Genomic DNA, 22,986 nt, shown 5'->3' on the forward strand with positions numbered 1-22,986 from the left:
ATCTTTTCCCTATTAACCCCAGTTTTCCAGATTTTGTATTCTATTTGATATTTATGATAATAGATGGCCTGAAAATACCAGTTGTGCCAAGTTAGTATCTCCTTCTTGTCTAGGCAAGTGTAGGCAGTAAGCAGTAATTCACCTTTCTGTAAAACTAGTGACAATGGATAGGGTTGGATGTCACCACGCTCCCTGACACAGCCCCGCAAAGCCGGTGATTGATTGAAGTCATCAGAGGCGACAGCCAGGCTTGCCAGCTTCCCTGAGAGCTGCTTGCCCAGGCCATGGGAGGGGTGGCAGGAGCACCTGCAGCTTAGGACTTCTCTCTGTGGCACCATAGCACTTCCCAAGCTGCACCAGCCACCCTGCAGTGGGGAGACAGTGTGGGAAAACAAAAGGACAATGCTGGAATACCCCAGGTCAGAGGAAAAATAAGACTTTTCAGCTTTTGTGCAATGTGATGAGTCACCACATTACTTTTTGTTGTTCAAAAAAAGTATGGTGAAGATACTTGTAAGGCTTACTGTGTGGACCATTAGGAGCATGCCAAGGGACCAAGAGTACCAAAGACAAGCCAGCAGCATGATGCAGAGTTACCAACAGCAGGAGGAAAGTGTCTATGGAAAGCAAAACATTGATTGACAGAAAGTTAAAGGACAACGGATCACATAACCATGTCCAGTGTTTTCTCTGTAACATGCACGTGAGAGAAGGCAGACAGAGGAAAAAAACATTAGAAAATAATGGTATTTTCCTTTATTAGATACTAGGAAACCACTGGGAGCACACTAATTTATGTGTCTCCTTTACCTAAATCAAAACTGAAGAAAAGTGTTAGGTATGCAAGCAGGGGAAGAAAATTTACACAAGACATTTTAAAGTAAAGCTTGAGGAAACCAGCATCCACTGTGGTGATTGCACATATAAAATAAATATATTTTCCTCCTTGCAATATTAGTTTTACTGCACCATTAGTCTGGAACTATTACCCCAAATCCAAGGTTCTTGCTTCTCCAGACCCTGAAGGTACCATTCCATAAATACAGCCTCTAAACGTATCCCTTCATCTATGGCTTGGATGAATGAACTCAGTTTGCTAAATGATTCATACTATTTTGTGTTTTCCTTTCCAATAACTACATGTCAACCACAAATCTTGTTTCCAGATAATTTAGAAAACTGTTCAACAGAAATAATCCTCACAGTCTCCCAGAAACACTCTCTTCATTCCTCATCTCAATCTCTACTTAATACCTGTCAGTCAGATATGATCTGGCTTAATGATCCTGTTAGAGTCAAACACTGTTGGTTTTACTGTGCCTACTCAGCACAAGCCCATTCTGATTGTTCATTAGTGACATAAATAGGGCAGGAGATCTTTCTCCTTTTTGTATGAGATTTGCTTCTTATAAGAGCATCTTGTACCTGCCTTTTTTATGACTCTGATTTGGATCAGCTTTCAGGGGGATCATTTCTCTTGTCCATTTTAAAAACTGGCATTTTCTTCCTTCCAGTGCAGGACTTTATTCATCAAAGCTGTCAATAGCAGAGGTCTCAGGCCAGTTTTTTGGGACTCAGAACTGGGCAACTGTACCATTTCAAAGCACAGAGCATACATGTTAGCAGATACAATTTGAATGAAAACAGTTGGCCCGTGACTCGTGTCACAGGAGAGAGAGAATTGCCAGCCAGTCAGTCAGGCAGGTGTCATTCCCCAAGGCTTCCACATTTCCCTTTTTAAAAATGGGGATATTTTCCAGTCAGTGAAAACTTCACCAGAGTGCCACAACTTCTCAAATTGATGAATTGTGTTTAGTCACTTCCTCTGTCAGCTCCATACAGGCCTCCTGGTGTTGCTGCTGTTATGAATAAAAAGTTATCTATTTTCGGAGGGGACTCGAAGTGGTGGACCGCAAAGGAGGAATCTGCCAATCTCCCGTGAGGACGCAGTCCCCAGCTCTGCCTGCAGACCAGCGGACAAAGCTGCATCATCACCCTCCTCCTCCGTGCCACTCTTGGGGACAGCGGCGGCGTGGGCGCGACCCGTCGATTTCTCCCCACCTGAGCTGAATCTCTTTAATAAAGGCATTAAAAAGGAGAAAGATCTCCTGCCCTTTTATTTCAGCTGCCTGCCTTTGTCTTTGTTGGGATGCATTGCTGCTGAGTTCAAAAGAGTGGATCCTTTAATATCAACCAGTTTGATGTAGGATTATAACTGTTATAATTGTTAAAGTTGCTAAGGCTCATGCCCACCAGAAGGCCTGTGGGAAAGGCACAGCGCAGGCCGGAGGGCCGCAAAGCGGTTCAGGGCTGAGGCCCGTGAGTAAGGAGAGAGTCAGCTGAATGACAGCTGGAAGTGAGGCTGTGATTGGCTGGAGGAACGCGTGGACAGTGTATGAGCAGGAAGCTGATTGGATGACAGGACGCGTGGACAGCAGCACTGCAGCTGAGCCAGCCAATGGGTGCCCTCTTTCTGTTGAGTTAGGCCTCGGTTTGGTTTCAGTTTTGTCAGGTGGAGATTGAAGGCATAAAAATGTTGCGATTTCTGTATTTCTGTAATAAAAGGCTCTCTTTCGGATGCATAAGGGGGTCCATGTCACTTCATTCCCCATTGCTACAGCTTTCTTGGGATCCTCTTCCCTCTAGGGTATTATCCCATACGACTCTTTCAAGCAGATCCCATGTGAGTCCAAAGTCTACTCTCCTGAAATTGAGCACAGTGGGCTCACTTCTCACCCTTGTCATTGCCCCAAGGATCACAATATCCACCATTTCATGGTCAGTGCAGCCCAGGCTTTCCTTGAGCTTCACATTCCCTGTAAAATCGTGTCTCAGACAGGCTGTTTGGGTCCAATCCGGCTAGCTATTGACCCTAGTTCACACAGTCTTACATAGACGAAAGCAAAAGATTGAGAAGCCCTCTTCTCCACGTGGGAAACATTCTCTCTATTCTAAGAGACACACCAGGCCCACAAACACATGGGAGAAAGAGACCCGCCCCTTCTTGCGGGGGACTTCATAGCCGGGGAATGGGGGGCAGAGGAAGCCAGTGGGATACAAGTGAGGAGGGGCGAGGGGAGGGACTGACCAGGGGAGAGACCACCGGGGGTATTGGGGAGAGGGGTGGAAGAGGGAGGAGCCATGTGAGAGAAGAAGGGGATAACAAACCGCGTGATATAACAAACTATTCAGTGCAATGTAAAGACTGCTCAGTGCAAACGCTTAATCACCCAGTGCAAAACAACAACTAAATAAACTATTTAGTGCAACACAACAATTCCCCACTGGCCTGTCCTTGTTGGTGAGAATATGGTGGCATAGCACCTCTCCTCATTGTCTCCTCTACCACTTGGAGAAGGAAATTGACATCAGTGTATTCCATGAAGCTCCTGGATTGCCTGCTGGCTGCCCTGCTGGGTTCTCCCCCCAGCAGATGTCAGGGTGGTTGAATTCCCCTATGAAAACTAGGGCTTGTAAACATGAGGCCATTCCTGTTTGTCTGTGATGACCCTCACTAGCTCATCTTCCTGCGCAGATGGCCCGCAGCAGACCCCCTCTGTGATGTCACCTGTCCCTGCCCTCCATTTAATCCTGACTCCTAAACTCTCAGTGAGTTCCTCATTCATCCCCAGGTGGAGCTCCATGCACTTCAGCTGGTCACTGGCATAAAGAGCAACATTGCCTCTCTTCTCCCCTGCCTGTATCCTTCCATTCCAACCCTCCGCTCACAAGAGTCACCCCAACACATCTCCCTGTTGCTAATTAGATGATCACAGTCCTGCAGGCACATGAATTATTCTAACTGAAATGGTTCTCACTTCAAATGCCTTTGTTTTTTTCACTGTGTGAAGGGCAGAGCTTTTGAGGAGGAGGAGGATTGGCCCAGGATCCATCCTTTGGGGAGTCTCTGAGTGCAGAAAATGGGAGAGTTCCCAGCTCGGAGAGGCCCCAGCACAGGGAGGTCACTGCAACCCAGGAAAGCCCCAAGGGTCTCACTCAGGGCCACTGTTTACAGGGCCACAAGAGATGGGCTTTAGTCACAACAATGTTTCATCCTGGCCCCACTTCAGGTCAGAAACTTTTTTGAAAGTGAGAGAAGAAAAATATTATGACATTAAAAAAAAAAATAAAAATAAAAAAAAAAGAGGAGGATGAGCTCATTATATGGCCCCAGTTCCTAGAGCAGTTTTTCTGATAAGTTCCAGAGGAGCTGAACCCAAGGGCTGTTCAAGGCCAAGGCCCAGTGAGCATTTTTGAGATCATGGTGCAGCCTAGGGGTGGGGGAATGATGCACCACCATTTACTGGCATCCAACTGGTAAGAGTTAGATAGACTCAAGTTCCCATTCCCCAAAGGCTTTAACTGCGTTCAGTGAGGTACAGGTAGATGTTCATCCTTGGCATTACTTCTTTCTGTCATGGGGGAAGTATCTCCACTATACATTTTTCCTCATCTTGTCCCATAAACATTTCAAATAAACATTTGTCACTAGTATGAATGACTTTCCCTAACCTTTACATGTAGAATTTTTATTTTACATCTTATCAAATAAGAGGTGGTCAGAATCTTCAAGATTTGAGGCTCCCTTTTGTCAAAAAAACCACAATTTGAGTTTAAAAAAAATAGCTCAGAACAGGCATTGAGTTTGAGAAGAATGACTCTTCAAAAGTCAAATGTCGACTCGATGATGGCAAACTTCTTACAATGTTCATAGAAAAGTTTATCCTTTTCTGTTGCCTAATGAAAGCTGCAATACAGCAACTTACTGTTTGTCCTGCATGGTTCACCCAAAAAGGGGGATCCAAAAAGACTGACAGTAGCCAAGTTTAATTCTTATCTGTAATTTTTTATCACTCTCAAAACACAAAGAACAATTCATAAACATATATTTCTAAAACATGCTAGGAAAGCATGTTATCATATGCTTAATCCAGAAAATACGTATGGCCCAAGGATGAAAAAGAGTACATACAACACCTAAACAATACAATATGTAAAAGAGTACATACAATATGCTAAAACATATTTATGCATATGGTAGTTTAAAAAATACTGTGATGAAATATAAGGTGCCAGCACTACAATATTAAAACTGCTAAAGCTGGTAATTTGAAATAGAACAACCACGGATTAGCTTTGCATTACAAACAACTAAATCTGTCCTTAGTTACAAAAAATGCATAAGCTTCTGTAAAACAATCCATCTTGTGAGATTCAGCTTCAGCTTTTACACGACACGGTTGATCCTCGAGGTAGATTCCATCCCAGTCTGAAGAGGAACATATTGTCTATGGGGTATACCAAATTCAGCAGCTAACACAGCATCCATCAATCAACACAACTAATTTGGGAGCTCTTTGTTTATGCACTGAAAAAAAGGCACTTTGCCATACAGGGTTCAGTTTCTTACTGGAAAGATCACCAAAGGTAAGAAAGGAAAAACACTGATAAAAATTAATCTCATCAAACCCTTTTTAACAGGTACTTCCCCCAGCATGTGCAGGGAATGGATTCCTGTGAGAATCTCTAGTCAGACATTACAGTCTGTGAGACAAAGAAAACAGAAAACTTCAGTGCCCAGCGTTCTTACCTTTCCTATCTCCAGACAAAATATACTGGCTGAGCTGGGCAGACTCCTTTCAGTGACAGAAACCAAGGGCCCATAGGCAAACCAAGTAACAACAAAGGTCTCATGACAAGCGGAGAAAAAAAAAACCCAAGAAAAAAACCCCAAAACCCCAGACTGCCTTAAGACATTGCACTGTATCTGCTCTCCCCACCACCTCTACCACTCATGCTCTCACCAAACTGGTGCTGCCACCAAAGCTAACATATTCTGCTTATCCCCTCCTCCAGTCATTCAAGTTTTCTATCCTCACTGAGAAAAAAATTGCATGGAAAAAACGCAATGGAGGGGACAGCAAAGTGCGTCATGATTGTATCATAAACTCTGGAACACAGAAGAATCTTTTGAATTAATGCACATACACACACAAAAGATGCACACACAAAAAACTCCAAGGAAAATAAGCCAAAAATACTCAATTTCAGAAAAAAGTTGTTCTTAACTACACATAAAACTTATCTGTGAAGGCACATAGCCACACTGAGGCATAGCTTTCCTCTAGAGATCTAAGTGTCCTTCTATCTGAAAATTTCTTGCAATACAAGGCATTTGAGAGGCAAAACCCAGCTGATGTTGCAGGATACCCACATCAAACAGAACAAATTGGCAACAGGTCTGTGATGCAAACACAACAGTGACTTGGGATGAATTACACCTCTTGCCAGAATTCACTGGCCTGGGAGTAACATGCTGATTTAATTTTCAGATTAGAAAATACATTTCTGAATAAATTACACATAAATTTCTGTGTGTCAATAGAAACACAGTGGGTGTTGGATCAGCCTCCCTTTCTCCATGATAAAAACCAGTTTTCTTTTTGGCTTCTTAGATTTCGTGGTCTGAAAGAGTTCTCTGGTCAAACTGCAGTGTCAGAAAACAGAAGTGCTGCATAATTTGCTCAAGACTGTACAGAAAAATGCATTTTAATCTATATCTAGTCCATGGATAGCAATGTTTTCTCAGTGCTGAGTCCATTTAATGCTTTTGAGGTCAATTCCATCCTGCACCATTTCCCAGAGAGGGCTGTAAAGAAAAGGAGAAAACTGAGGGCTAGCTAAAATGCACAGGACATCATCAACAATAATTAAACAGATTTTATCAATGACACAAGGAATTAAGATGTATCTATCTGTCTGTCTTGCCCTTCTGGAGGTCAGTGAGCTTCAGGTAATCAGCCCTCAACTGTGCTCTCAACCAAAAATACAAGAGATGAGAGGGCAGATGCTCCACCTCATTTCCTGCTCCTACTTTCAGCATAAAGCACTGGTGTCTCTGAGACTGAATCCTACCATTTTCACTGTCCACATTAGTCACCAGTCTTTCAGTTTCACTAGAATAAAACAACTTATCAATACATTAACTCAGGAATACCATCTCTGGCTTAAAATCTCCAAGGTACTGCCCTATGTGCCTGCCCTAATCATATTATTTTTCTGACAAAGACAGGATCTGGGAAAAGGCTTGGTGTCAGGTTTGTTTCCTTAGAAATTTGTCACTAATGTTAAAATCAGGCTCCTACAGGCTCCTACACACCTCAGGGTCACTGCTGCTGATTGTGAAAAATGTGTATTTTATGATTGGCTTTTCGCAAGTATTAAAATTAATATTGTATGTGTTATGTTAGAAAGTTATGCTGTATTAATTTGCTTAAGTAGTGTATTAAATATAGTTTTAGGTTATAACATAATGTTAAAATAGAAACTATGCTATGTAAGATATTTGGTTAAGAAAGGACTTGCACCAGACAGATGCCACAGGACACCTAAATCTTTCAGAGAAAGGGACTTTATTGCTCCCTTATCAGCAGAAAACGAACGAACTTCTTCCCACCTCGCTCAGACAGGAAGATGGCGTGAGGATTAAGAGGAAGAAGTTGACAGTGACCAGACAGAATCCTGTGTTTGAATGGAATTTATGCATCATGTATGAGATGTATGAATATGCAACAGGCGATTGTTTTTAAGGGTTAATCCTCTGTTAACCGGGGTCCTTTTTTGGGCTCGTGATGCCCAGAAAAAGGTACCTGGACGTCCGTATCTCTTTGTTTTTATTGTCTCATATTGTCCTAACCTCAACTGTTCAAGTTTTATTACTCTAATTCTTTTACTATTTTTATAATCATTTTATTACTATTAAACTTTTAAAAATGTTAAAAACAAGTGATTGGCGTTTTTCACACTGATATAGAGAAACACCACCAGATTCTTGAAGCAAACAATTACTTTCAACTAAATAAATTCAATTCTTCCCATGATTATCACACCTAAGAAGTCTTTGTGTTTCACAAGACAACATCTCACCTCATTTCCCTCAACCTCTTCACATGCTGTATGCACTTCTGCACTGTATAATCCACTTCTTCTTCTGTAGTGAAACGACCAATGCCAAACCTAAACCAAAAGAAAGTCATTAAGGAACTGAATAACAAGGATATGGAGGGAGTGGAACAAATCTACCATTTATTTTTATCAGGAAAGAAAAATATTTGGAAGCATAAGGGCAGACCACACCACACACCTTATAGATGAGTGAGCCAAGTCTTCATCTGTTCCGATCGCCCGCAAAACATAGGAAGGCTCCAGAGAAGCTGATGTGCAAGCACTGGGAAAGGGTAGGCAGGGAAATGTCAGACTTTTGCTTAATCTCCTCCAACAAAGAATAGGTTGCTTACCTCTTTACAACAACGTGTACCTACTTCCCCAGCCTCCTAGAAACCACAAGTGAATACAAGCAAGTAAAGTGATATTTCTGCTACTGAAGAAAAAAGAATACAAGAAGCAGGCATTATTGAGAAATTACAGTAATAAATTAGGAGTATAAGGAAAGGAAAGAGAATACAGGTAATACACAAGAATAAACACAATGCCACACAGTGGCAGCAGGAATGCAGATTAAGAGGTAGTTGAAGTAGAGGCTGTGAAAAAAAGACAAAGACAGAAACTATCCACAGAAGATAACACACCAGGAACATAAAAGTTAAAAAAAAAAAAAGACTTCACAAGCTGTGTTTGGCAGCAGAACAAATAAATGAAAAACAGTGTACAGAGGGATCCAGAACAAGATGACTGCAGTTGTCAATAGAGAGAGCTTCCACTTTGCAGCAGTACACAGAGCTGGTTACACGCTGTGACTCAGGTTTTACAGGTAGCAACATGCAGTGCCAATTGGAGAGCTGTAAACAGCTCCCCAGTGCACCAAGTAGAGAGTCAAAAGAGATCTTCACATTACAGAAGCCTTTGGCTTCAGGGATGGTCATGTGGAGACTTGCTCTTCTGCTCATAGAGCAAACTAGTTTCTAATTAGGATATGCTGACCGCTTTGTTCTCAAAGGTGAAAGAAGGAGAGGAGGGGCATCTTTACACTCCATTAATTTCATCCTGAACATCAGGTTTGTCTTGGTAACTGAAATATTACTCGTCACTCCCGTAGCCAGGAGAGCTCCATAAAAACACATGCAATTTTCTTTCCCACTTTTACATTTAACACAGGAACTATGAGCTGATTTAATTCAGATACATGCCCAGCCTCACTAACTGCAGTAAAAATCTGCCAAAGGACAGAAGCTGTTCAAATCTTGGTGGCCTTTAGAATAAAAGTGTCACCAGTAGAAGTTAAGGCTACTCAAATAACCAGTTTGCAAGACTAGTAGGTAGGAGTTTCTGGGTTAGTTTTTGTGGTTTTGTGGGGGTCTTTTTGTTAGGATTTTTTTTTTTTTTTTTTAGTTTTGTTTGTTGTTTTTTTCTTCCAGGACAAATAAATTTGACCTTCAGTTGAAATGTGTCACTTAAACACCACTGTAGAATGTAATCAATACCAGGCTGACTCATTAACTGAATATGCAAATACAGAGCACACAGGAAACTACTACTTAGCTTTTACCTTCATTAGCAGATGCTATTTTCTCTCAAAAATACACTGCTATCCTTCCCATACATTCCACATACCTTCCTGAAGACAGAGCCACATCTTTCAGAGCCATCAGAAGACTCTCCCCTTCCACATATGCAAAAGATAAATTGATGCATCCTACATACAAACAAATGAAATCGAAAAAAGAATCCATCAACTGAAATCTCAGGCAAATTGTCCCCTGCAAGGCAGGATTTGCATCATGTGCTCAAGTGCATTATTCAGCCATGGCCATTGACACCAAGGGGCCAGACAGTACTAACGGGCTCACAATTTTGCTTGAGTTACCTGGATAGCGATGCTCTTGATCTCCATTCATCACCACATCAGGAACTTCACTCATTATTTTCGTAACCAGTCGTTGTGCCAATTGTGAGATTCGCTTATGGTCATACTAACAGAGAAACCAAAACAGACACAAATAATAAACAGTGTACAGACCTCACTCAAACTGCTTCATGTCACCAGCTGCAAGCAGAATTAAGTAACTGGGTTTGGCCAGACAAGGGAATGAACACAGCTGAAACTTAAACTGTTAAACTTTGCCTGCTCTTGACACTGTTTCAAAAGAGAATAACTCCTTGGCTCCTAGCTAGCTCAGTCTTCACAAATGTTTCAAACTGTTCAGAAAGATCTACCTACACAAGCTGCCAAACTGACTTTCATACCAGCACTGGGTTCTTTGGGTTTAAAGACAAGTTAGGCAGTGCAGAAGATGATGCATTTTGCACACAGGAAAGGGCATCTATTACGACAAGTGCCTCTTATTTCCAGGAGCTCTCTAACTGTGCCACAGAAAGACATGGACTTGCAAATGACTCCGAACTCAGCTTTTACAAGTAACCTGCATGGTGAGAACTGCCCACGTGCAGTGCCTTGCTCTAGACTGAAAAATGGGGTCACTTATACCAAGAAAGCAGTAAGGTGTGGGATCAACTGTGGCACACAGGACTGGCCACATGCACACATGCAATGCACGCTTGTTTACACTTGGAAAAGAAATCCAGGCTAGCTCCAACACCAGTTGGTTTTAAAATGCTGTAGCTCTGCCAGGCAAGAAGGAGAATCTAGATTGGAAGTTTGTGCAGAATTCAGACTCTGCAGGCTCCCTAGCCTCAACTTCCATAGCCACACAGTTCAGATGGTGGAATTCTGCCTGTCTCCTGGAAAGAAGCCTGATCCTTGGGTGCAGATATCTGGCCTATGCATCCCATTGTCACTGTAAATATTTTTACATTCCAGCTGTAAGGAAGGCATTGGTGCCCACAAACCAATGTAACAGCATACAGAGGCTCAGACACCAGACCTAGCAAGTAAACTTTACTGTCCAAGCTAGGAAAAAAGAAAGAAAATAAATTCTTAGTTTCAAAGCTGCAGTAAACTTTAAATTATACTTAATAGGTACAATACATATAATAACAGACTGGGAAGTCTTATTTCTTCAATATACATTACATAAACATGACAGTAATTTCAAAGATGTTGCTAATACACATGTGCATAATGGAGAAGTAAACACAAGCACACAAAAGCCATATTTCACTAAAACTGACTGTCAGTTGTAGCTTTTTTGTAGAAAACTATGACTCTTCGAGAAAAAACAAACTTTAGAAAGAACTTACAATTAGCCAAAAACATCCCTTAAATTCTCAAAACATTCACTTAATGCTAAAACATGAGAATCAAATTTAATTCAGTTACATGGATGCAAAAAGACCTAAGGAATCCAAGACTTAAATGGCACTGTTACACTAGTTTCTGGAACCCAGGACAAGTATCTTGTTGCACATACCTCCATCTCTTGCTGTGCCACTTCACATGCTGCCCCCAGTCCCACTGCCAGAGGTGTGGGCACAGTCCCAGACCGCAGTCCTCTCTCCTGGCCTCCCCCACTCTGCAGGGGTTCTAGCCTGACACGCGGTCGACGGCGAACATACAGAGCACCAACCCCTTGGAAGCAAGGAAAGCTGTTTTATCATATACCCAGAGTTCTGAAATTATGAACAGGGACTCCAACCTTTGGTAACATTCCTTATTTCCACAGCAAACACACATGTGGACACTTAACTGGAGAAAAATAAAGTGAACAAGTTCAGTATTATTTTCTAGGAAATGGTGTTTGTCCACAGTAACTATGTTGAGGCTCACAGAGCTTCAGCCACAGGAGCTCAGCTTCTTCACTCTGCCTCAGTCACCCAAGGACTCCGCTTCCCCTCCTTCCCACAATTCCTGTACACAGCGGAAGTGCAGCCCCCTGCACTGAAGTTTTTATGGGCATTCACCAATGTTCTCTTATTGACTTCCAAATTCTTTCCCTGGATTACTAGAGCAGCACCAGTCCCAGGAGTCCTCTCCCTTTCTTCTCATTAGGAAGACTCATTAGTGGCAACAATTTTCAGAGGGTGGATTAGATGATCCAGTTTTGCTAGTCAGTCAATTTAGTGCTCTACTCTCCTCACCTTAAAACCAAATTTTCATGTCTTCGAGTGCCCTGGCACACTTAAGGAATGACTGTCACCACAGGAAGGACAGTTACAACTTCCAGGTATAACAAATGGTGAAAATTTTTGTCTGTCATCTGTCCAAAATTACGAGTTGAAAACTTAGTCCTTGTCCAGAGAGAATGTCTTCAGCTCTCAGCAGAACTCATACAAAAAAAAAAAAAGCCTTGTTGAAAAATAAGAATTTGTCTTTTGACTCTGAATAGGAGAACAAAAGTTATGTTTTATATATAATGTTATAATGTTATAAGTTAAAATGCTGTATGTATAGCACACAGCAAACCTGATTTCTGGCTCTCTAACACTCACTGTCACAAGCCAAATGGACCTTGACAATAACAACAGCTGGATTTTTAGTATTTGTCAGTCAACCAGAAAATGCATAACTGGATATTAAACCCCATTCTGCAAAGAAAATGCACAAATGGAGTTGAGGGAATGGAGCCACTGGAAGTGGAAAACAATCAAAAATCACCAATCAGTTACCTTCTGGTCTCCTTGTTTCAAATCACACTCTGGTCTAAACTTTGCCCTATAACCAAGTGATTTTATTTCAATAATTTCAGCATTAGTTCTGCTTCACATCAGAAGCAGATGATGCCTGAAAAACCCACTGCTGCAATGCTGCCACCATCACACAACACTGTTTCTTCCTTCAGTGAAGCCACCTCAACCCATCTAGCATTGAAGATCCACTTACCGCAGCTGGCAGGAGTGCCTGAGCTACTCTGAAGTCTGTCCAACACCATTCAGAAGAGTTTTCTACAGCTTAAGTAACTGACACTATGACAAATGGGTTTGACTTTGCACCTCGTGTAGTTACCTTAAGGTAGGTATGAAAACAACAATTCCCTATAAATCACTTCAGTTAGTACCTTTGGGCCCATAAATTTTATGGCCACTGATGCTCATTAGGTCAATTTTCATGTTGTTGACATCCATAGGAATTTTACCAATTGCTTGTGCAGCATCCGTGTGGAAGAAAACCTTATGTGCACGGCAGATCTCACCTGTAATAAAAACACCAAACCAAAACCAGATTACCTTAACTAACTGCTACGATACCAAAGATTCCAGCAACAGATCTAAAGCATGACTGAATCTAAACCAACAGCAAGTTACTGAGGTGCCTGAGGTGACAAAGGCAGAAATGAGGGCTGTGATGTTCCTTTTACACTGAAGTGGCTAAAGGTGTGCAGGGGCTACTGTATGCCTTGGCACAGGTTTAGGCAGGTAAGACTACAGTGAATTTCTCCAGTTGAGAAGTTAAAAAGTCTTCTGTTAAGAACTGAGATCACTTCCAAACCCACACCTAACAAATTTAAGAACAAATGGTTGCATGAAATATCAAAGTCTCCACACAGAAATGACTCCACAGTTGGAAAAAATTGTTTCTTCTTGATTCTTTTTCTTTTCAACATCCAGTACAAGCCAGCCTTCCTTTCAAGTTTGTATTTGCCATGTATTTTTACGTCTTTCCCTCTATTTTCAAAGTTTTCCAACACTCAGCTTCAAAAACATTCTCAGAATTGTCACACACACACTTATTACTACCGCATGAAGTCAGCTGAGCCTGTCACCAGGCTAAAATATATGAAGAAATAATGTATTGTTCATGGGCAGTAACTATTACTTATTTGTGTCATCAAAAAAATCACACCACATCTTCCACAGAATCTGCACAGCTGCATCTGAGACCTCTCCTCTGCACAAGAGGTTCAACATGGTACTTCACAGGATAAGTAACCCCCGCTGTGGTCCAGCAAGGTCAGGCCACAGGGCACACAGTAACAGGCCTCAGGCCGGGCACGCTGGACCTGCTCAAGGTGTTGGGAGAACATACTGGGGCAACTAGAGCTGGCACCAGCTGTCTCTGACATTTCAACATGGGACCATAGTAAGGACCTCGACAATATAAGCACAGGAGGAAAATAAGAATCCTTGGGGCTATAAGCAACTCACTGATGGTCAAATGCTTGTCAATGAAGAAACAGAACCAACCTTGAAAAACCTTTGCAAAAATGCTGCTTTGAGCTTACTGAAGAAAAGAAATAAATTCAGCAGCTAAGCAAGAAAACCAGGTGCACAACAAGATGCCTGGCACAGCCTAAGAAAACAATACCTATGGAGTATGTACTCCAGAGCAAAGCCAAAGCCAAAACATTGTCCAAAATCTCAAACATCTAATGAAAGGATTATCTGGAATATGAAGGTGTGCTGGTTTTGGCTGGGGTAGAGCTAACTTTCTTCACAGTGGATAGTATAGGTCTGTGTTTCGGATTTGTGCTGAACACAGGGGTAATAATAGATGTTTCTGATATTGCTGACCAGGGCTTGCACAGAGCCAAGGCCTCTTCTGCCCCTTGTATGGCCACACTGGAAAGAGGGCTGGGGGTACGTGAGAGGCTGGGAAGAGACCCACCCAGGACAGGTGACTCAAACTTACCAGAGGGATATTTCATATGCCATACACTTTCAGTATAGAAAACTGGGAGGAAGAAGGTGGAAGGGGGAGACGTTTGGAGTGATGGTGTTTGTCTTCCCAAGTCACCACTGCATGGCCCTGCCCTCCCGGAGGTGGATGAACACCTGCCTGCCCATGGGAAGCAGCACAGAATTCTTTGTTTTTCTTTGCTTGTGTGCATGGTTTTTGCTTTCCATATTAGACTGTCTTTATCTCAACCCATGAGTTTTCTAGCTTTTAGCATTCCAATTGCCTCCTCAATCCTGATGGTGGGGGACTGAGTGAGTGGCTGCAAGATGCTTGGTTGCCAGCTGGGGTGAAACCAGGTCAGAAAGGGTATGTGTGTACGTTTTGCTACTGTCACAGGAAACTATCAACAGTTCATCTGGGATCCAGGGATCTGGAGGATCATCAGGGAGGCCCCTGCTCACCCTGCTTGCTCCAACAACCGTGGTTTTCCAGGGTCTCCCTTAATTTACTCTGAGGTCCCTGTCACTCCACCTGCCGGCTCAGAGCCTGGCTCACCCTCTCCCTACCTCCTGTTCCAGAAGCGTAGCTCTTCAGTAAGCTTTTGGCCTACAAAGCAATTGTTCATGACTATATACAACAATACTAGGGGAAGGATTGTCCAAGTGTGGTGCTCACCATCCCCTCCTACTCCAAATCCTGCACATTTCTTCTCTTAAACACTACAAGTACTCAAGAAATCATTATAGTATATAAGCTCAATTTTGGCCAGTTATTCTGTACAATATTTTTAATCCATCATACAATCCAATGAATTGCAGCTGATCCATCCAGAGCAATGATTGCTGCAATGCTCATCATAAAGGTACTGAATTTCATTCACATTTCCCTTTTGAAATAAGTTTTTATTTGGGACAGCAGTATTATTTATTTATGTTACATTTTTTATTTTAAAATGTTTATGTTATTATTTTTTTCCTTAGCTATATTACACCTAGTCTTTTGCATCGATACCGTTTGAGGACAAAAACATTATCTAAAATGAAGCAGAAGCAAGCTTAGCTGGCATCCAGAAGCCACAGTGTACTTACCAATATCATGAATTGGCTGCTTTACTCCTATTTCATTATTTACAGTCATTACAGAAACCAAACTTGTATCAGGCTGGAATGCAGCCTCCAGCTCCTGATGAAAGATTCAGAAGGACAAGAGTTGTGACTAACAGAAGGAGGATTCCTGTGTACATCTTCAATTTACCAGCAACTCAACCACCAGTCCCTTATTTGCAACAAACACCTGGGGTTCTGACAAACAGCCCTGGGGAAAACACTAACCCACATGAATATTAAATGCCTGTAGGAAGAGGAGAGAATCAATTGTGTTTCTGCAGGTCCTAACCTTTCAATGCACCTGGCACCCCAATTGATTAAATCAAATCTCAACAGGTTTTGCTATAGCCCGTAAATTCTCTGAACTATTTTCTTTACTGAATTAACCACCCACAGTACAACTAAAGCCTCTTCTGGCCAAGGTGAGGCAGGCTGTAAAGGAACTGCTCTTTATACCAAGTCATATCACACCTGCAGCAACACGCTCAGAAAACACAACTCATTACTGTGCCACAGGCTGACCCTCAGTCCCATCACACACACTACCGCACTCCATGGCAGGTGAGGGACTGGCAATAAAGCTGTTGCTGCCCTGTGCTACAGGACGTCAACGATGAACTGAAAACATAAAACTTCTACGTTTTAGGGCTGCAGCCAGTACATACAGAAGGGCTGGCTCATGGACAGCCATAGGAAGTACTGTAATCACTGAAACAATGCCTCAAATACTGGGCTCCTTAGAGGGTACTCAACAGCTCCACCTGCACAGCAGCAGCTGAACGGTGGGACAGGAGGTGGATGTTCTGGTTGAGAAAAAGTGTAGGATGTTAGACAGAATAGAAAATCCTTCTCCAGATCTGACAGATTTGACTGTGATTCTCATTCTACTTGTGATATTTATTATCCTTTCCTCTTTTTCATCTAGAGGACACAAGCTTTTGAGCATCAATTTGAAGCAAAAACCTCTTCTTTTTTTAGTTTCTTTCTCTCAGTAACAACTTACCTTCAGGTCTATGAGCCCATTTTTTTTAACAGGTAGATATGTGATGTGAAAACCTTCTGTTTCCAGGGAACGACAAGAATCCAACACACACTTGTGCTCTGTTTGCGTAGTAATGATATGCTTTTTTCTGGATTTATAGAACCTTGCAACACCCTGTCAGGCACAGTCCATGAAAAAGAAATTGGCCATTGAAGAAAGCAGGCATTACACAGTGTGATTGGATATAAGAAATTACTACTTAGATATAGTTAATTTGGATCTTTCCTGTTTGACCCAAGTCGTGAAGGTACTAAAAGGTACCGGCACATAATCCACACTACCTATCTCCATCAGCACCTGCTTTTCAAAGCATCTTACTTCTCAGAAACTCTGTGAAAATGTTTACTGTGGTTAAGGTGTAGAAGCCATTAACCAAAGCATTTTTTTGAAAACTTTTGCACTGAAGTGATAAACACTGAGAAGTTTAGTCTTCATCAGAAAAAAAGTTTCTAATCCACATGTCCACTATATTTTACAATAAATATTTTAATTACATAAGCAGAAGGAGTGTATTTAGTGCGTGTGAGATAAACATCAAATATTTTACACTGCCCTCCAAATGATGTCGCAGGCACCAAAACATTCATCCACGTATTTCCTCCACATATGTAACAGAGTATCACAAAAAGCAACTCCAGAAACGCAAATATGTTATACTCCAACATATTAACATTTAAATTGTTGAGAGATGCATACAGTTCTTAAATACAAAATTTTAACATAACAAATAAGAATCAGTATAAACTTTTTACCTTAATTGCCATATTATTGGATTCTGTTGCACCACTGGTAAATATAATTTCCCGTGAATCAGCTCCTATTAAATTTGCAACTTGCTGTTTAAAAAGAAATACATATTTGACTTGTTAAGAAAACATACAATAAATTCATTACAGCAAAATACATGTGAATGTTTTCAAGAATACTCCCTTGAGCTTCAAAGGTTTACAGCTGGTACCTAACAAAGTTATGCTAAAAATAATCTAACTATCTGAATTATAAAATACACAAGGAATCCACAGTCATTAGAAGCAGTATTAAGCATTAACCTGTTATAACAGAGATAAAAGCTTAAGGAGACAAAAATCCATTACATATTACTTCAAAAAAATTACAAACATCCTTGCCTAAGATTAGAAGAATGACAAGACATGGAGTTAGTCCAATGACTGCAGCAATATGCTTGTGACTCCAGGAAACCAATAATACTGCGGCACTTTTACTTAAAGTATTGTTTTCTGCCATTTCAGTTGCTCTAATCTCCCTGTTGGAACAAGTGCCGGCTTCTGCACTGGGACTGGAGAACCCTGGGAGTCCAGACAGACTGGGGAACAAGAGGCTGGATAGCAGCAGCACAGAAAGAGACCTGCAAGTCTGAGCTGAGGGCAAGTGGAACAGGAGGCAGCAGTGCCCTGGCAGCCCCAAGGGCCAGCCTGTCCTGGGGGACATCAGGCCCAGCATTGCCAGCCGAGCAAGGGGGTGACTGTCCTGCTCTGCTCTGCACTGGGGAGGCCTCACCTCGAGTCCTGGGGGCAGTTTGGGGTAAATCTATATAAGGATAAGAAATTATCAGAGAACATCCAGGGGAGGGCCATGAAATGGTTAAGGGCCTAGAGGAGAGCCTGTAAAACAAACAGCCGAGGTCACTTGGTTCTCTCAGTCTGAAAGAGAGGAAACTAAGGTCAGACCTCACTGGGGGCTGCAACTTCTTCATGAGGGGCATCAGAGAGGCAGCTCTCTGCTCTGGTGACCAATGACAGGGCTTGAGAAAAGAGAGCTGTGTTGAGGAAGTGTAGGCTGGATATTAGGAAAAAAGTTTTTTACCCAGAGGGTGGTCAGGCACTGGAACAGGCTCCCCAAGGAAGTCTTAAGCCTGCCATAGTTCAAGGAGTGTTTGGACAACGCTCTCAGGTATATGGTGGGATTGTTGGGGTATCCTGTGCAGGGCCAGGGTTGGACTTGATGACCCTTGTTGATCTCTTCCAACTTGAAGTATTCCATGAGTCTATCTTTTCCTGCAATAAATCTACTAAAGTACAGCTAAGCAAAGAGAAAGCTGCTAAATCTAGCCCACAGAGAACAGAGGTTTTTTCCTTCCTTTTTTCGTTAGGTTCTTTTGACCCTGATTTTCCTCAGCAGCAGGAAAACCAACACGACCATGGAGAGTCCAAGACTCACCCGCCTCGCTTTCTCCATGGCAGCCTCGCTCTCCCAGCCGTAGGCGTGGGTCCTGGAGTGGGGGTTGCCATAGTAGGCTGTCAGGTATGGGAGCATGCTGTCCAGGACTCTGGGATCCTGTGGAACACAAACCACCCAGCCTTAGAAAAGGAGAAGGGAAACCATACCACTTCTCTCTGGAGATGCCCCCTTGCCACAGTATCAGCAGCACTTCTGTGGCAGTGTCTTGCTTTAGCTTAGGCGTGACCTTGAAAACTTGAAGCCATCACATGTTACGTGTAACACAAGTCTTTGGCAGTTGTGTTCTGTGCACGTAACCCTGATCTGCGCTGAAGGTCAAAGAAGAACAACATCATTTGAGAAAACAGAATCACAGATCAGCTTGGGTTGGAAAATATTTTAAAGCTTATCTTGCTCCACGCCCCTGCCATGGATAGGGACACACCTTCCAGTAGATCAGGTCGCTCCAAGCCCCATCTAACCTGCCCTTTCTTCTGAGTAGAAAAAAATACAAGGTCTTAAAATGTTAAGAAAAACGTCAGATCAGTATTTTGGCTGAATTCACTTCGTGCTTCTCTCAACTGTCTCCATTCCCGCAGGGGTCGGTGCGAGCCCCTTCGCGGCTCCGCCACGCTCCTGCCCTGCGGCACTGGGGGTGCCCATCCAGGGGGCTGCCCCGGCACAGCTACAGCCCTTCGCCCTGTGGCGACAGGAACAGCCTATGTCGCTACAGGCGGCGCCGAACGCCGCCTCAGTCACCCACGGCAGCTCGGGACACGCGCGACCGCTCCGGCGAGAGAGCTGCGAGTGTGGGGACCACGATCCGCTTCCCGTGCTCGGTACGGCCCTTACCAGCGGGGTGGTGGCCTGCACATCCATGTAAAGCGGCCGAGAAGCACCGCTGCCATCGCTGGTTTGCCCTAAGGGGAGAAGAGAGAGGAAACTGATGTCAGGGGCCGGCAGGAGCGGGGGAGCTGTCCCTTCCCGGACAAGGGCTCTGCCCGACCGCGGCCTTACCCGGTCCCGGTCCCGGTCCCGCTCCTGGTCCTGGTCCCGGTCCCGGTCCCGATGCAGGTCTAGGTCCCGGTCCCGGTCCCGGTCCCCCGCCTCGGAGCCGCCGCGGAGCTCGCTCGCCCCTCAGGGCCGCCAAGCGCCGCCACAGCAGCATAGCGCCCGACGCACGGAGCGCGGCCGTACCCGCCTCTTCCAGTACGTCACGGCGCGCGCCGGAAGCGGGGCCCAGACAGGCGGAGGCGCGGTGCGGCCTAGCGAGGTACGGGCGGGGCGGGGGCCCGGGAACGGGAACAGGAACAGGGGGGGCCGGGGTGCTCGTAAGGTGAAGCGCGCGCTGAGGACCCCGGTTCGCCTCGGGGAGCTCTTGCGCCTCAGAACGGCGATGGCCGCGGTTCCCGAGGAGTCCGCGGCCTGAGTCTCTGCGCTAAGTCCTCGGCCTGGCCTCGGTCTCCGTAAGGGCGGGTTCGCTGCCCGCTCCTCTGCCTCCGAAGCCAGCGGCAGCCGGGTAGGTCGGGCCAGCAGCGGAGGCTCGGTCAGGTGCTGCGTGTGCTGCTCACCAGGCACTGGGAGCACACAGGGTGAGGCCTCGGCAGCCACAGCGGCGCCCGCAGGAGATTGTTGAGGGAAAACGGGGTCGTCGTTCTCTCATTGTTCTTCCTACTTGACAGGCAAAGAAACCTGGGAGCCAGCACAACCTCCAGCGCTGCACACGCGAGAAGCTCTGAGCTGCACGGCCTGGCCTGCTAGCCGAGTTTGGTTATAGGAGTATGTTAGACAAAGCAGTAAATCGATGTGTGTATTGTTGCTTTCTTTTTTAGATGCCTGTGACCGTGGGCCCATATGGGCAGTCGCAGCCCAGCTGCTTTGACAGAATAAAGATGGGTTTCATGATGGGCTTTGCAGTGGGCATGGCTGCAGGAGCGCTGTTCGGCACATTTTCCTGCCTCAGGTACGCCAAGGAAATGGCTTCCACAGACAAGTGGTGACAGGGAGATGGCCAGAGAGAAATGGTCATGCTGTGGGGTTGGGAAGGGATTGGGTCTGGTCGCATGAGTGGAACTTTGTGACTCCCAGCTACTGCAGTAAGCCCCTGGCCTACAACATGTGAGTCTGGTGCTGGTAGGGCATCACCTTTGCATGCCCTGCGTGCCAGGAGGTCACAGTGTCACAGACCTTTTCTTGCCTCTTGTAAGGGAGGTTCACCAGGCTGTGGAGGATCACCTCCAGGAGGAACCAGATGAATTGTCTATGCAGATACATGTGCAGCCCTCTCCTGGCCCTAAATCTTCCTGAGGTGCTCTGTAAGCTCTCAGTGTCTGCATCGTGGTCCCTTTGTGTGTCCCGTGCCCTGCACAGAGGCAGTTACCAAACTGCCCCTGAGTCTGAATGGCAGGAGTGTGGGTAGACCCATGGCTGGCATTGGCACAGCCCCACTGTGCAATGGAGAGGAACAATATTCCACCTTCCCCTGGGACTCAGCATGCTGACATGAAAACAAGCTGTGTTTGTTGCTCTGTGTTTGCTCTGGTACTGTTGACTGGCTTTGCACGTCATCTCTGACAAAGAATCACTGAAGTCTGCTCTTTCATGCTTTGCAGAACTCTTTCTGTGTGATGGGTTTTACCTGTGATTAAACATGGGGGATGATTTTGTAGTGAGGTGAAGGAGGAAAAGGCACAAATCTTAATCCAATGGGAGTTTGAAGTTTTCTAATCTCTCTCAATTCCCAGAGGGTAAGCAGCATGATGCTGGCAGAAGATACATATTAAGGGCCTTTAGAAGAACCAGTGAGAGTGGTTCTGTTATACTTGAATGACACAGCTACAGTACTGCTGTTCCATTTTTGAGGGAAAATCTCATGTTTTAAGAAGCAAGTGCATGAAATTCCTTAGACCATAAAGTCACTGCAGTGTTTAAAAGCCAAATATTACAAGAGCTTCTTGAGACAGAACAATTCCTTTTGTTTTACTCTGACCTCAGATAATTGAAAAATGGAGAACAGAAATACCTTTTGAAGTTTCTAGGACTTTCAGGTATCCCATATTAAAAACAGAGTCAGTAGTAAATAGAAAGTTAATTTTAAATTGGTGATATTAAAAAGACTGCCACTGCAGCTAGAGAGGATGGCAGTACAACAGCTCAGACAACTCTTTTTGTACTCTGGCAAGTGAAATACTTGGACAGCATTTTTTTTCCCTCTATTAAGGGTATTTGGGAGACTAGGATGCAAAGCTGTTCCTGCTAAAGGTGTGTGGCAGGAAGGTTCCACTGCAGGAAAAAATACACATGGGCCATGTGAGGTGAGAGCCGCCCAAGAGCCCCTGCAGTAGCACAGGGCACTGCAGCCGGTCTCTGGAGAGGCAGCTGTACAATTGCACACATTTAGACTGGAGAAGTGTTCAGTTTGCAACCATGAGCTGATTGTCTCAGATGTTTTCTGCTGCATGTCTGTGATCTGTCAAGTTTCAGCTTTTATATAATCCCTGTGGTTTTATTTATCTCAGGATTGGCATGAGAGGACGAGAGCTGATGGGTGGAGTTGGCAAAACGATGATGCAAAGCGGTGGGACGTTTGGGACATTCATGGCCATTGGTATGGGAATACGCTGCTAATCTGGAGTTTGAGATTTATCCCAGAGTGCCCCCGCCCAGCCATTCCTCTGCTGTACAATAATAAAATCTTTAGATACCTGGAAGTGAGAGCTCTTAATGAAACACCAGAGTCCTACCCTCTGTGCTCTGCTGATTGCAAGCATGTGTTTTACAAAATTTCTACTTTCTTCCCATCTCTTTCTCCCAAAACAATGAGAATAACCATTTTTATTACACTGAAGTTCCTGGTTTACAGATACAAGTACACCACACAAGTTTCTCCCTTTGGCACTTGGGCAGCTCGCGTTGCCGATGTGGATGTGGAGCTGCTTTGTTCTGTCTTGCATTCCTGAGTCTAGGAAAGTTAGATGGTGGGTACTTCAGATGAATTATCAAATTTCTGTCCTCTTGCAAAAATAGGTGTGTTGAAGCTGGTCCCATTTCTGAGTTTCAAGTGTCATGGGGCAGATGCCCTCAGGGACCCCAGGATTCAGGCAGCTCCCACAAGAGCTGTTCTCCCAGAAACAAAGCCTTTTCTTTCATTCTGGTTTAACAGGCTGTCCTGGTTTAGGACAAATTAGAGG

At 44.1% G+C, this 22,986-nt stretch overlaps 2 protein-coding genes across 5 annotated transcripts; one reads left to right on the forward strand and one right to left on the reverse strand.

Annotated features, from left to right (window-relative positions):
• Nucleotides 1-4,825: 4,825 nt before the first annotated feature.
• NFS1 (NFS1 cysteine desulfurase) lies at nucleotides 4,826-19,992 on the reverse strand. Of its 3 annotated transcripts, none has more exons than XM_041407152.1 (13): nucleotides 19,826-19,992; nucleotides 19,649-19,716; nucleotides 18,797-18,913; nucleotides 17,371-17,454; nucleotides 16,580-16,732; nucleotides 15,559-15,652; nucleotides 12,912-13,046; nucleotides 11,328-11,485; nucleotides 9,824-9,929; nucleotides 9,571-9,652; nucleotides 8,144-8,227; nucleotides 7,927-8,016; nucleotides 4,826-6,649 (listed from the first exon to the last, which is right to left on the reverse strand). In XM_041407152.1, the coding sequence occupies exons 1-13, from the start codon at nucleotides 19,962-19,964 to the stop codon at nucleotides 6,586-6,588; spliced, it is 1,374 nt and encodes a 457-aa protein (XP_041263086.1). In that variant the 5' UTR covers nucleotides 19,965-19,992; the 3' UTR covers nucleotides 4,826-6,585. The 3 variants fall into 3 exon arrangements, with proteins under 3 accessions (XP_041263086.1, XP_041263085.1, XP_041263084.1); XM_041407151.1 differs by having other exon boundaries at nucleotides 19,820-19,992; XM_041407150.1 differs by having other exon boundaries at nucleotides 19,814-19,992.
• Nucleotides 19,993-20,005: 13 nt separating this feature from the next.
• Nucleotides 20,006-22,506, forward strand: ROMO1 (reactive oxygen species modulator 1). Of its 2 annotated transcripts, none has more exons than XM_041407153.1 (3): nucleotides 20,006-20,069; nucleotides 20,629-20,759; nucleotides 22,315-22,506. In XM_041407153.1, exons 2-3 carry the CDS (start codon nucleotides 20,629-20,631, stop codon nucleotides 22,421-22,423), a joined length of 240 nt encoding a protein of 79 aa, XP_041263087.1. In that variant the 5' UTR covers nucleotides 20,006-20,069; the 3' UTR covers nucleotides 22,424-22,506. The 2 variants fall into 2 exon arrangements, with proteins under 2 accessions (XP_041263087.1, XP_041263088.1); XM_041407154.1 differs by lacking the exon at nucleotides 20,006-20,069 and adding an exon at nucleotides 20,104-20,315.
• The last annotated feature ends 480 nt before the right edge of the window (nucleotides 22,507-22,986 follow it).

This window comes from Onychostruthus taczanowskii, unplaced genomic scaffold, assembly GCF_017590055.1.
Source record: "Onychostruthus taczanowskii isolate IOZ18803 unplaced genomic scaffold, ASM1759005v1 scaffold256, whole genome shotgun sequence".
Lineage (NCBI taxonomy): Eukaryota > Metazoa > Chordata > Aves > Passeriformes > Passeridae > Onychostruthus > Onychostruthus taczanowskii.

Bases quoted from the DNA above. Each gene is read 5' to 3' on its own strand.
- ROMO1 (XM_041407153.1), top strand. From the start codon at position 20,629: ATGCCTGTGACCGTGGGCCCATATGGGCAGTCGCAGCCCAGCTGCTTT. The intron at 20,760-22,314 runs GTACGCCAAGGA...TATTTATCTCAG, and splicing joins GGCACATTTTCCTGCCTCAG to GATTGGCATGAGAGGACGAG.
- NFS1 (XM_041407150.1), bottom strand. From the start codon at position 19,964: ATGCTGCTGTGGCGGCGCTTGGCGGCCCTGAGGGGCGAGCGAGCTCCG. The intron at 17,455-18,796 runs GTGAGTCTTGGA...CTTTTTAAACAG, and splicing joins CCATGGAGAAAGCGAGGCGG to CAAGTTGCAAATTTAATAGG. The intron at 13,047-15,558 runs GTAAGTACACTG...TTTTTATTACAG, and splicing joins GCAGCCAATTCATGATATTG to GTGAGATCTGCCGTGCACAT.